At 43.8% G+C, this 15,000-nt stretch overlaps 1 protein-coding gene across 1 annotated transcript in view; it reads right to left on the bottom strand.

Annotated features, from left to right (window-relative positions):
• LOC308336762 (receptor-type tyrosine-protein phosphatase mu-like) overlaps positions 1-15,000 on the bottom strand; it is a 128,588-nt gene that overhangs the window by 76,892 nt on the left and 36,696 nt on the right. The window contains 6 exon segments of the mRNA XM_080794302.1: positions 1,905-2,085; positions 2,318-2,430; positions 4,246-4,420; positions 6,286-6,401; positions 9,221-9,299; positions 14,817-14,932. Of these exon segments, the coding sequence (XP_080650428.1) occupies positions 1,905-2,085; positions 2,318-2,430; positions 4,246-4,420; positions 6,286-6,401; positions 9,221-9,299; positions 14,817-14,932 (780 nt within the window).

The raw sequence follows: 15,000 nt of genomic DNA, 5'->3' as shown, positions 1-15,000 counted from the left end.
CGCGCCAGATCAGTCTCTATCCTTTTAATACTCTATGGTGTGCGTCAATTTAACGACTAGAAATCAGCAGAGAGTGAGCGACGTTTGCGCTACTGTATGCCGAATTGAAAATGTCTGGGTTTCCGAGGCTACTAAGATATCGACTCTTAGCCCCGAGCTCCGCCTGGAGTCAGCGTGAACTACACTGCACAACAACTAAACTATACGGTATACAAAAAGGAATGGAGGCTGGACTGTTACAGGCGGATGGATTGTGGCTCAAAATGTGCATCATGCCTTGACTTGTCGTGTCGTGTCGTGTGTATACTTTATGAGGTGTATAGTGTTGTGTACATGAGGTGTTTGTGTGACCGTTGAAAGTGTGTCAACAGGAGGGTTGAGGTTTACTTATAATAAAAAGGGGGTCAGGGCGAGAGGCCTTTGTTGTTTTTGCATGAAGCTGGAATTATTATTCATCTCGTTAGTGGGATCAGTGTTAACGAAGGTATGAGGTAATCTGGACGAAACATTCACAGAGATTAGAAGAGCTGCAGTGTTATATTACATTTTATATTACATTTTATTGTACCTTTTTTTTACTGGTAAAACTAGCAATAGAGGGTATGCGCATGCATGCAGTGAAAGGGACATCGAGTGGCAAATCCAGTGGCAAAGTGACAGGCAAACTGGCTTAACCTGGTTTAATGTCGTTTAATGCAATTAGATATGACTTTTCTGTTTGGATGTATGGGCTGTCAAGGCCAGAAAGTAGTTTTTAGCCACTCAGTGGGCATTCCTGCATAACTTCCTGGTTTGATAATGACGTCACGCAGCATATACCCTCTACCACCACCATGTAAAGATACAAAATAAAAGTCCTGCATTCAAGTTTCACTTGTGTAAATGTGCAAACGCATTGCACTGCATATACATCAAGATGTTAGTCGTCATGCAGCATGGTCTATTTTTACAGTCATAGTATTGCACTGTACTGTAATTAGGTACAGTATATATGCATTAATGTGTTCATCACTTTAATGTTAAAGTATCAACAAATGCTGTCCACAGATAGCTTTGAATTACTGCACTCCCCCTCCCCTCCCATCCACAAGCGTGCACATAACCAACAACACATACACCCAAAGCCACCCCCTCCACACACACACACACACACACACACACACACACACACACACACACACACACACACACAAAGACACACATGCACCCGCGCGCACACACACGCACACATGTACACGCACACACACAACCCCTTGCGACAGCAACACCAGTCAATCAGGCTTCAATTAGACTAATCACTAGATAACGAGGACAACAATTAGTGTGTGAGCTTCCTGCTCAGCACAATTCACTTCAAGGAGATTCACTATAACAATGTCACACAAAAATGAGAAAGAACAGCACCGCCAAACAGACTCAATTCACGCCACCTGCACAAGGTGGCACAAGAGATGCTCTCTGAGGACTTGTCCACAGGCGCATGGCTGGCGGCATCCTGGAAGCCCGGAATTGGGAGTGAGCCAAGCCATCGCAAGAAAATCGCTGAACCACCTGCGTACTGGGTTCGGTCGCTTCCAAGTCAACTATGAAGAAAAGTGGGGCCTGACGCAGAAAGCGCAGCGCTTGAGTGTGGTGAGCCTGAGCAGACTGCAGAACACATATTCACCATCTGTTCCCTCTGTACGGACCACGTTCGGAGACCGGCCTCTTCCAAGTGGGACCAGAGACAAGGGCGATAGCGTCCAAATCCATAAGCATCCAATTAGCTCCATAGCCAATCAAATCCATAGCCTCTAGCCATATCGATAGCATCCAATTATTTCCCCATAGCATTGCAGAAAGTCAGACAGACAGACAGACAGACAGACAGACAGACAGACAGACAGACAGACAGACAGACCTACCAGCACATTTGGTCCTGGCATTGAGAGGTGGCCCGGGGTTTCCCGTTCCTCCCTCCAGGGGTCTGGTCAACAGAACACTGATGTAGTATTCAGTATCTGGGTCCAGATGACCGATCTTCAGCTGAGATTTATCCACTGGCGTGGTGTCTATCAGCATGCCTGACGACGTCCGATACTCCACCTGTACAATGATCACAAAATATAATTATTAACGTGAGATGTATAATATTACGAATACAGTACATTGAACAATATGCAAGCACGCACGCACACACTCGCACATGCGCACACACACACACACACACACACACACACACACACACACACACACACACACACACACACACACACACACACACACACACACACACACACACACACACACACACACACACACACACACACACTCTTACCTCTTTCTCCTTGATGGGTCCGTCTCCATTGATGGAGTTAGCGTTGAGTTCGATCCACAGGTAGGTGGCGCCAACAGCAACCAGTTGTGGAGGAGCGATGGGGGAGGGGGGCTCTGAACACAAAAATAACGAGTGTACAGTCATTATTGCGTCGTGACCGTCCGTCACCCACCCAGTGACCGTCCGTCACCCACCCAGTGACCGTCCGTCACCCACCCAGTGACCGTCCGTCACCCACCCAGTAGCTGTTGTCAGCGCACCTGTTGTACGTGTCTGTCTGTGTCCATTTTATAAGGAATTAATTAAGCAATATTACACGAGAGGGGGTGGTTTAACGTCATTAATGCACGCCTGCGATGCTGCAGGAACGAGCCAGTTAAAACTAATCCTTAAAACTACGAAAATCGCAGAAAAAACTTTTTTAATGACGGATGTAGTCACTACGACCACAAATGTCCCAAGAAACTAGCGAGTTTGCTGCGCTCTGGGAAAACAGAGCAGCAGAATTCTTTGTTTTGATTAGGTGTGGAGTGGTGCTCCTTTGAACCACGGTTAGAAGGCTGTTTCAACCAATCAGATTGCTTCCTCGAAACGACCTGTTGTATAATTATAATTCCTGACTTTCAGCGGATCGTAGCAGACCTGGATTCCATTACCCACAATCCCCTGTGGAGCTGATCTAATTCTTCTTGACCCACTTCATCCACCCATACACCCTTCCACCATATCCAGCCATACACCCTTCCACCTATCCACCTATCCAGCCATACACCCTTCCACCTATCCACTTAACCACCCATACACCCTTCCACCTATCCACCTATCCACCAATACACCCTTCCACCTATCCACCCATACACCCTTCCACCCATACACCCTTCCACCTATCCACCTATCCACCAATACACCCTTCCACCTATCCACCAATACACCCTTCCACCTATCCACCTATCCACCAATACACCCTTCCACCTATCCACCCATACACCCTTCCACCTATCCAGCCCTCCATCCAGCCATCCAGCCCTCTGTCTGTCTGTCCGTCCGTCATATCTCTCTCTCTCTCTCTCTCTCTCTCCTCTCTCTCTCTCTCTCTCTCTCTCTCTCTCTCTCTTCTCTCTCTCTCTCTCCTCTCTTCTCTCTCTCTCTCTCTCTCTCTCTCTCTCTCTCTCTCTCCTCTCTCTCTCTCTCTCTCTCTCTCTCTCTCTCTCTCTCTCTCTCTCTCTCTCTCTCTCTCTCTCTCTCTCTCAATTTCAAATCAATTCAATTCAATTCAACTCTCTCTCTCTCTATGTCACTCTCTCTCTCAGGGATCAATAAAGGTTTATCTTTCTCTGTTTCTTTCTTTTGCGCCTGGAAGAGCTTCAATTATCCTTAAACACACACACACACACACGCACACACGCACGCCACACGCGCACACGCACACGCACGCACACACACACACACACACACACACACACACACACACACACACACACACACACACACACACACACACTCACACACACACTGTTTGATTGACAGTTCAATCAAGAGTTTACGTAAGTGCCGGGGATTGTGGATATCTGTAAGGTCAGGTGGCCGACGACAACTGATCTGTGTGTGTGTGTGTGTGTGTGTGTGTGTGTGTGTGTGTGTGTTTGTGTGTGTGTGTGTGTGTGCGTGTGCGTGTGTGCATGTGTGTGTCCATCCATGTTGTTTGCTGAAACAGAGACATCAGACAAGCCATTGATCCGCCTATTCCTTACACACACACACACACACACACACACACAGACACACACACACACACAGACGTGTCACCTCTATCAGGGTATTGATCTAAACTATAATGACACCAACATCTGAAGAAAAAAAACGAAGACAAGATTCTCCTCTCCTCTCCTCTCAGGGTATATGGACCAATCAGAATGCAGTATACTCACGTTTGACAGTGAGCTCGGCGTAGGAGGACACGCCCACACCGTGCTCTGATTGGGCGAGACATCGATAGCGACCGGAGTCTCCCTTCGTCGTGTTTTCGACGTCAAAACTGGCAACGTAGCGTCGAGAGTTCACCGCCTTGGTCTCTCTGACAAACGCCTGGCGACCCCCAATACCCTGAAATACAATAGTAATACATTTACACCCCCAATACCCTGAAATACAATAGTAATACATTTACACCCCCAATACCCTGAAATACAATAGTAATACATTTACACCCCCAATACCCTGAAATACAATAGTAATACATTTACACCCCAATACCCTGAAATACAATAGTAATACATTTACACCCCCAATACCCTGAAATACAATAGTAATACATTTACACCCCAATACCCTGAAATACAATAGTAATACATTTACACCCCCAATACCCTGAAATACAATAGTAATACATTTACACCCCCAATACCCTGAAATACAATAGTAATACATTTACACCCCCAATACCCTGAAATATTGATCATATATTTAATTGATTTACACAGTACACCTCCAATATCCTGAAATACAATATACACTTACACTCCCAATACCCTGAAACACAATATTAATTATATATACTGTAAGTATACAAATTCCACCCAAACACCCTGAATTAAAACATGTATTGTATATAAATATACATCTACACACACATTATGCACAGTGGGGAAAATAAGTATTGCACGCCTCAACCTTTCACTTCCACTCTTCAGTTTTCAGTCTAGTAAATTATCTCCAATGATGCTATGAAATGCCTTACCAGGCATTGGAATTAACTCTAGAAATCCACAAAAGTAAAGGAAACCACAGAAGTGCACTGTCCGTGGAATCTGTGCAAAACAGCATCAGGTGGTTTATCCAATTCAGGACGGGAACCCCTTTTGGTGTTTTAAGCATCATGTTATGCTTTAGCTATCCCCTTAGCTATTTTTTTTTTAAATCGTGAAAATGTGGTGCAAAGCTTTGAATATATATTCTTTCAGAGCGAATGTTTTGGAACATATGGAACAACATATTTTTAGATGGGGGTCGGCGGCCGATTTTTGGGAGTCCTTGACATCAAAATGTTTGAGCACCACTGACATCGAAACATGGCTGTTCAGAAAACTGTCAGGATTCAGAAGGCATTTGTAGAATCGTCCTCAGGTCTAAATGGGTTATTGCAAATTGAAAAACATCTCCTGGTATAGGTAAAATGAAAGTGCTCCCTCAAGACATGCACAACCTGAGAGGCAATACACTCCACCTTGGCGGTGGAGTGCATTGCCTATTGTTTTCTCTCTCGCTGCCTCCAAGTGTTTCTTGGAGCTCTTTCAGAAATGGTCTTTCAGAGTAGTGGTCCTTGGCTTACTGGAATATCCACAATACGCCTGTGACCAGTTCCATTTTGATGCTGAGCCAACAGTCAGGTTGCGAATGTTTTTCAGAGAGCTCTCACCTGCTTTACTGATCATGAGATGCTTCTCGTGTGACAGCTTGGTAAAATAGAATAATTAAATATACCCTGTGCATTTACGCTAACCCAGCTGATGTTGATTTGCACTGATATAACTACTTATATAAGTACAGGTCCACTGGGAACCTCAACGTTAAAATTGACAGTTTTTCTTTTTTTTCTCTTTTCATTCCACAATCATTCATGGAGCTTAATTTTTGTGATTACATGTATGTTAACGAGGTCACATTTACATTCTAATGAGGTTTATGATAATGAGGTGGATAATTAAATGTATGTTAATGAGGTACGGTAGTTTACTGCATGTTTATGAGGTAAGGTAGTTTACTACATTATAATGAGGTTTATGATAATGAGGTGGATAATTACCTGTATGTTAATGAGGTATGGTAGTTTACTGCATGTTTATGAGGTAAGGTAGTTTACTATATTCTAATGAGGTTGATAATAATGAGTTGGATAATTATCTGTGTTAATGAGGTAAGGTAGTTTACTGCATGTTAATGAGGTTTATGATAATGAGGTGGATAATTACCTGAAGCCAGAGGTGAATGTGGTTTTGAGGTCGTCCGTTGACCGTACAGTGGAACGCGGCCGTCTGTCTGGAGTTCACCTCCACGCCTTTGATGTGCAGGAAGTGAGGCGTGTTCACTAGAAAAACACAATTACATTACAATATTAACAAAATGAAAATGGTGTCAATAGGCTATACAATGATTTTATATTCCACTAGAAAAACACAATTATTACATCACAATAATAACAATGATGTCAATACAATTATTTTATATTCACTAGTAGAAAAACACAATTACATTACAAAATGAATAGGACTGATAAAACAACGATTACACTATCACGTTAATATCAATGCAATATATTTGTAATGATTTGAGTGAGGCGTGTTCATTACAAAAACACAACATTGCATCATTTCAATCAGCTATTTTCAGCACGCAACACGTTGTATGACGAAGGATAAATAAGGTTTTCACTGTGGAGTGTTTTGTTGCCCGAGGCACACACAGTCACACAGCGCTCCTCGGTGCAAAATAACAAGCTATTGGAAGCTATTTTTCGGTGGAAACAACATGTTTACCTCAGTGTTTTGGGTAGGACATGTTCTGTGCCTGGCTGTGGCTGTCTGTGTGGATCAGGACCAGCGCGTCTGGTGTGCGAGCACACAAGCCGCACATGTTACGGTACGCAGGATGACTGAACCCAAAAATGCAGAGCCACAAACCAGATTCCAAAATCCAAGGATTTATTTAAGCCAAGTAGTAAGGGTAACAAAACAAAGGAAGCTGTAAGCTCAGGAAACTCAAACTCAGGTACAAAACAAACTAGTAAGTCCAAAAGGCAAAACTGTACAGAACCAGGCAGTAAATCATAGTCCAAAAACGCAAACCTTTCAAGGAGAACCAGGAACAAATAGGGGTACAGCTCAGGGACGAAGACAAATGTTCTGACAGTTTGTGTTTGTGAGGAGTCCAGTTATATAGGGAGCAGGTAATGGGCAAAGTGTTCACAGGTGGGCTGACGAGGGAGTTGGAGACAGGTGTGCAGTGTGATGGAATGGAAAGAGGGAGTGGCCAGGGAGGAGACATGGTCTGTGACAGATCATGACAGCACATCATCATCATCACATCGCTACAACTCCATCACACTGCGCGTGTGTGCGCCCCCAGAGATCGTGCACGTTAATTTGGTGTCGGATTTGGGGCTTATTATATTGTGCTTTAGCATGCAGGAGCGGGACAGATTGGTGTTTTTTCCGCTACACATTAAGGCCTGTGCAATGATAACATATCAATTGAATATTCCACTATGATCAAACATATCCTCTGATCCAAGCTGGACTACTTTGCTGATGCTATGAACAACAACTTCACATGCATCTGAAGAGCAGCGAGAAAAGAAAGTAGGCATTGACCCCAGAGGTCAAATGCCCAAACAGCTCAATTTACACATCAACTGCAGACTATGTGCTCCGCACATACACGCGTGCACGTGTGGATGTGCACACACATACAGTTCCCTAGACCCCATGTCTACAATGAGGAATGTCGCAGAACTGGAACTAGGACGTCAGAACTGGAAATAATGCCATAACTCGCAGATTGTAACAGTTGGCTGGGAGAGATCTGCTTCCATCCAAATAGCATATGACCTGGACCTTCAGGTATCCAAGCTCTCCTCATATATTATGTAACCCATACTGAGTTAGTTTCATATCATAGTTATTATTCATATTAAACAAGTGATTATTAACTCTCCGTCTACCGAGCAATCTTCGTTCCTACTCTCACCTATATGGTCATGAAGTGTGAGACATGACTGGAAGAGTCAGGTCGCGAATACAAGCGGCTGAAATGAGTTTTCTTCGACGGGTGGCTGGCATCTCCATTAGAGAGAGGGTGAGAAGTTCAGTCACACTGGCCATGGAATGTCTCGGGATCACCCAGGAGGAAGTCACTAATGTTGCTCTGGAGAGGGAAGTCTGGAGCTCTCTGGTGGAGCTGTTGCCCCCGCGACTCGACTATGGATAAGCGGTTGAAGATGGATGGATGGATATCAGCTGGCAGAGATTTCGTATTGTTTATCTACGCCAAACTAACAAAACCAGCATCTATGCAATGTGAAATCCTTACCTCTCCTCTCCTCTCCTCTCTGAGGGGATTTACAATATTATAGGATGTTCTATTATCTCCAGCTCCAGGGAGATGAATCACATTTCACTACAGCAACAGTGTAACCTGTCCTATGATCCCCTGTGTGTGTGTGTGTGTGTGTGTGTGTGTGTGTGTGTGTGTGTGTGTGACATATCATGTAACAAAACCAAAACATTCTGGATGGATGGATGGATGGAAGGAGAGATGGAGAGATGGATGGATGGATGGAGAGATGGATGGTTGGATGGATGGATGGATGGAGAGATGGATGGTTGGATGGATGGATGGATGGAGAGATGGATGGTTGGATGGATGGATGGATGGAGAGATGGATGGTTGGATGGATGGATGGATGGAGAGATGGATGGTTGGATGGATGGATGGATGGAGAGATGGATGGTTGGATGGATGGATGGATGGAGAGATGGATGGTTGGATGGATGGATGGATGGAGAGATGGATGGTTGGATGGATGGATGGATGGAGAGATGGATGGTTGGATGGATGGATGGATGGAGAGATGGATGGTTGGATGGATGGATGGATGGAGAGATGGATGGTTGGATGGATGGATGGATGGAGAGATGGATGGTTGGATGGACATCAAAGCTAATGAAATGCAATTTGTTTTAACGAGTTCCTTGTTTACAACACAGTGGGTTTTATAATTAATTCTGATTGGCTAATGAGCTTAGAGTACTTAATTGGATAGCAAGGGTCAAGTTCACACTCCAAGTGTGTGTGTGCGTATGTGTGTGTGTGTGTGTGTGTGTGTGTGTGTGTGTGTGTGGTACTTACTACATTCGTGTCCTTGGACTGCGATGTCTTTGATGGCCAGAAGACCCCTTTGTCCTGTTGAGACCACCTCTAACACCAACTGAACGCAGAAACGCACACGCGCACGCGCGCGCACACACACACACACACACACACACACACACACACACACACACACACACGAGTGTGAAGTTGTCATCAAGTATGTGTCCAACGAACAACACTATTAAAAGGAAAATAAATGCTTGGGTCAAAAGGAACAGGGGACAATAATGAAGAGTTGAGACGTAGTCCATACTAATTATCCATAATTTATAAATTGGTGTCAGGTGTCAGGTGTCAGGACAGATGGGAATTTGGGGGGAAAGGGTCAGGATAGATCATGAACTTAAATGGTTCTTCTTTGTCTCTACTCTTTTATGAGTCCCCCCCCCTCCCCTCCCCCTATAAAGACAGGAATTGCATACATACTTGGAGAAAGAAGGGAGTGGAAATGGTGAGACAACTCTTGGTCATTGTGTAGCTTTTGTGGCCGATAGTGTCAAGTTAAATCCAGCTCAACTGTGTTCATGTTATTGGTTGCTATATTATTTTCTATGTATTGTCTTGCTTTTGCAGCTGATGCGAAAGAGTGAAGCTTAAAGCTATCACAAAAGCCACATGTGTCGCACATCATTGTATAGCTTTGCGTCGCTAGTTTCCACTGAAAACGTCTTGTAGCATCGCTGTGGCTTTGACGCAGCATGTGTGACATGTATAAGACACACCCTTGGCCTTGTGTCCCAATCCTGGCCTCTGCCCGGTGTGTGCTGCCCATGTCAGGAGTCCTGCCCTGTTCACCCTTTTTGCCCCTGAAGTGACTCTTCCTCGCCCCATATGTTCTTCCCCTCATTCTGCTCAAAAATCTCTCCATTCCACTACCATTGAAAATCAGGAAACCCTGTGTTTCGGTTGCCTCATACTGATATTTAATGTATCAAATTCTTATGTGTAACTTGGTCTCGTTAAAAAAGGAAAATCTCGGATGCAGTATTAATTCATTCGTTCATTCAATTCATTATTCTCGAAATGACATTGAGTAATTAAAGTCATTTTCAGTGTCGTCGAGTAATACAATATCATATAAAAAACATCACAATACATCAGAAGATCAGCAAAAGGAAAACCAAAGGTATACATATGAATTACATAGGTTACAAATAGAAGCTAAGACACATTTCAAAACAGTTACATAGTATAGTAACGGGGCATAACATTTGCCAGGTGCTTGAAAAGCTTGGATAGCCTGGAATAGATTACCACGCACCACTGTTGACTGACCATGAAGACAACTTTGGTGGCGACTTTAGTGGTGACCTAGTCACGATTGGCTTGCCTCCTAGCGACCTTACTAGCAACCTAGTCATGATTCACTGCCTCCTAAGCTAACAGAAGCTAATGTTATGAGCTAGCTGGAACTAGAGGACAACCATAACACAGTGCATGAACCAGCAGAAGAAGGTCGGAAACGAAGGAAAACGGGCGCTACAAGGGCTTGTTGCACCTGGCAGTTATATGACTGAGAGACATTCTTGTTTTCATTGTTGTTGCAAACTCAGCATAACCGTCCAGAAGGAGGCGGAACCAGGGCGGATCAAGGTGGAAGAAACCTGCTGATTGGTCAGTAAGGGATGACTCGGAAAAGTGGTCCATTGGACTCTCTAGTATTTAGGGGACTTTCTTCTTTTGTGAGGTTGCCAGATCATTGGCTCTGTTGTGTGTCTGCAACCTGCTCAAGTTGCAGTTTTTTGGACATTTCCCCATATTGTAGGATAGGGTTATGGTCTGTTTTCAGTTTTTTTGGTTTTTGGCCAAAGCCTCATTCTGTTCCTCCTCAAAGACACAATACTCATTCATAGCTGAACAATAGTGCGTGTGTGCGTGCGATAGGGAGAGAAAGAGACAGAGAGAGATAGGGAGGGAGAGAGAGAGAGAAAGGGAGCAGTGACTGTGTGTGTGTGTGTGTGTGTGTGTGTGTGTGTGTGTGTGACCTGCAGACGTCAACATTCTGTCATATCACAGAAACTGGCAAAAAACACTTCCTGTCGAAGCCGAGAGTTTACAGGAAGTGCCACCCTCCCCATACATCATACACGCACGCATGCACGCACTAACAGACGTTAATTAATGAACATTTTCACAATCACAGTCATTGAATAATAAAATGTCACAGCAATAACAATGTCCTGTTGATACAAGAGACTGAGGTGCGTGTGTGCGTGCATGCATGCGGTCACACCAGTCGATATGCCATCAGCTTGTGAAGTCAGGCAGGTCAACATGCACACACGCACACGCGCGCACAACACACGCACCACGCACATGCACACACACACACACACACACACACACACACACACACACACACACACACACACACACACACACACACCACACACACACACAGTTGACCTGAGGGGGTGTGGGCAAAACATTTGATCTGGGATGTAATTGCTTTTTGAAAAATAGAGAGAGAAAGAGAGAGAGCGAGAGAGAGAAAGAGAAAGAGAGAGAATTCTGTTTTCTCTTAACATTAATATGTCCACTAGCCCGACACTTTATACTTTTACTCCACTACATCTCATATAATTTTCTGCTGTTTTTTTTATTTTTACTAGACATTTGACTTTCACTTTGATACTAGAAGTATATTTTTGATGCTTTGATTTCACTCAAGTAAAATTAATGCAAAAACGTTTACTAATTCAGGTTTTACAAAAAACCTGAATTTTTAACATTCAGTAGATTTTCTGTGCTCTGATTTTCCTGCCTTTTGTGATGTAAGAGCCAGCAAATCCCATACATGTCAATGGGATTTGCCAGCAGATGTCACTGTTTTCACTGTTTTGCCTGTTTTCATTGCAGCTCAAAAGGCTTCCAAACCCCAGAGAAAACTCCATGCCACAGAAAATCTACTGAATGTTCAAAGTTTGTTTTGTGTAATTGAGGTCATAAAACCTAAAAGAAAAAAAGAAAATGACATGAAACCTTGAACAAAATGGAAATGACTTCAACAAGCATTCCACAGCAAATGGAAATTTCTTCAACAAGCATTCCACAGCATGGCCACTGCCCACCAGCAGTAGTGACCTCCAGTCTCTAGACCACAACACCACTCAGACAGTCTCAGGGGGGTAGCTACCCTCTCCTAGGACAGAACCCCCCCCCCCCCCCCCCCCCCCACACACACACACACACACACACACACACACACACACACGCATGCATGGCAGGGGAAACCATGCAAGGCAGCTAATTGCCCATCAGGAGCAATTAGGGGTTCAAGGCATTGCGATAAGAACACATCTGGACCTCCGGGTTAACAAAGTGCAAAGATTTGGTTGTAGGCCACACAAGAGCAAAGAGAGTTTTGTTGTAGGCAATCACGGAACCCCAAAAAATCCCCATTGTTATTGCCTCTGGGGGCACTACTCTTTTGTAGGATACACAAGAACACACCTCAAGCAACTTCTGTATATTCACTTGGACAAAGTCATTAAACCATATCTATGCGCCCACTTGTCAAATGATTGCTATTTTTCAAAGTTATCTGTGTTCCACATATTGTTAATTCGGTATATCAATTATGAGTTGATTAAATGCTTGAGGTTGAAATGGAAGTGTTGGGCGCGCCCCCCAGAAATGGGACGCCTCTTTTACAGTAGTTGCGTGTGTGCACAGCACACTGAATACAATTATGTGATCTTGTGAACTTGGAGGTCAGATATTTTTGGAGTAGCTCTAGCAGATAGGAAATAGGAACAAGTAGGAAATGAAGCATCCATGCATACAGTACAGTACATGCATTTTTTGGAGAACTCTTGGACAGCTATATCACAGCTTTCCAAAATAGCCACTGTGAGGAAAGAGAGGGAGATAAGAGGAAGAATCTTCTTCATGCAGCTGCTAAATATTCTCCAATAGAGTATTGTGAATGGTGAGTAGTGTCATTGTGCCGTGCTTTATCTGTCTTTGTAGCTCATATCTGCCACTAAACATACTGTGGCGTGCGCGTTATGAGTCTTTGGCACCAGTACAGTGCCGCATCTGTTACAAACCACAAGGTTAATTTCCCCTCCGGTCCACAAGGAGACTCCACAATGGCCCAGGAGGTACCTGTGGCAGTGCCTCACCGCCTCCCTCTCACTTCCTCCCGATAAGACTCCCGATGAAGCAGGCGTGCATCCTCTCTTCTCCCTTTGTCTCCCCTTTGCTGTATGTTGCCAATGTTTGCCCGCATGCGTCTTTTGAACTTTGAACACTTCCAGTGATGTGGACTATATAGAAGAATGGATTAATTTCATTTGAATTTGATTTTAATTGATTGATTTGTTTAATATTATGAAGTTACAAAAATATGTGGCTAATTATTATTTGAATGATACAATATTGAATGTATATAATATGATTTAAATGCCATATTTATAAAGATATTATAACTTGTTTATTTTCCTGTGTGTACTTTATAGCACCATGTCAATTGTTAGAGCTATTTTCTATGGATGATTATTTGCATTTATTCTATTACAGCCTGCTTTATGAATTGTATATTCTCTTGATTATTTAATTTAATTAAATTTGATGGGTTGAACAGAGGTTTCCCCTCGTGGGAGATAAAACACCACCCCGACCAACAGTGGCTTTATTTGTTTGTTAAGAAAGGCCACGATACCAATCATCATATGAAGCCAAATGTCCATCTCTTTTCATTATCCGGCAAAATAAACTGGATATTGATTGAAAAATCCATGTTTCCTGGTGGTTTGTGGCTCCAGTTTGAACTTTAAAACCTGAGAGCATCAGTACGAATGTGAACGGTACTCGTCCCTAGTATTAACACTTACAGCGCTTTAGTTTACCATCGTCAAAATATAGCTTCACTGCCGGAGTTTTTCACTATCCTTTCAAGAATCACCCGGTCTTGATTGTAACTCCATTTCACGAAAATCTGCCTTAAAATAGTGCCATCGTTTGTCATGGTGTCGAAAAATATCCCAACAACAAGGGGGAACAGCCCGACATGGAAGCTGCCATGACAGCCCAGAGCCAATGCATTGTGCCTCCACTTCCCAGAAGCCCTGAGAAGTCGTTTTGGGGGGTTTTCCTCCGGTCACGAGATCCAAACGTGTGACGTATCCGAGAGTGTCCGAGGGAAACCTTGTATCTCTTAAAAGTTATCAAAAATGGCGAAATAAACAGTTACGCCTATAACACAACTCGTGTAACTCGTGATTGGGTGGAAAAGAGGTCTTTATCAATTAACTCGGGTAACTCGTGATTGGGTGGGAAAGAGGTCTTTATCAATTAACTCGGGTAACTCGTGATTGGGTGGGAAAGAGGTCTTTATCAATTAACTCGGGTAACTCGTGATTGGATGGGAAAGAGGTCTTTATCAATGAACTCGGGTAACTCGTGATTGGGGGGGTCAAGGTGTAAAACCAGGAACCTCCCGTTTCCCAAGCGGCCGCTGTAGCCTACCTCCTGAGACATTGCCGCCCCAAAGTGTGTCGTATGGTCCAAAATCTGGTTCGCTGCGCCTCGGGGTGTGTGTGGGCGCATGTGTGTGTGTGTGTGTTACCTGGTAGAAGTTTGGCCAGAATGTTGACACAGCAAGCTCCACCTCCTTCCAGGTGTTCTGGTAGGGGGCGTGTCCTGACGTGTTGAAAACGGGAACGCCCAATCGACCATTGTTCTCTGGAAGACATCAAAGAAGTTAAATTATTGTTAACCCATTTAGACCTGAGGACGATTCTTCAAATGTT

This window comes from Protomyctophum bolini (genome assembly GCF_963924005.1).
Source record: "Protomyctophum bolini genome assembly, chromosome: 21".
NCBI lineage: Eukaryota > Metazoa > Chordata > Actinopteri > Myctophiformes > Myctophidae > Protomyctophum > Protomyctophum bolini.
The sequence above is the reverse complement of the archived record's forward strand: the minus strand, read 5'-3'. Positions and strand labels throughout refer to the sequence as shown.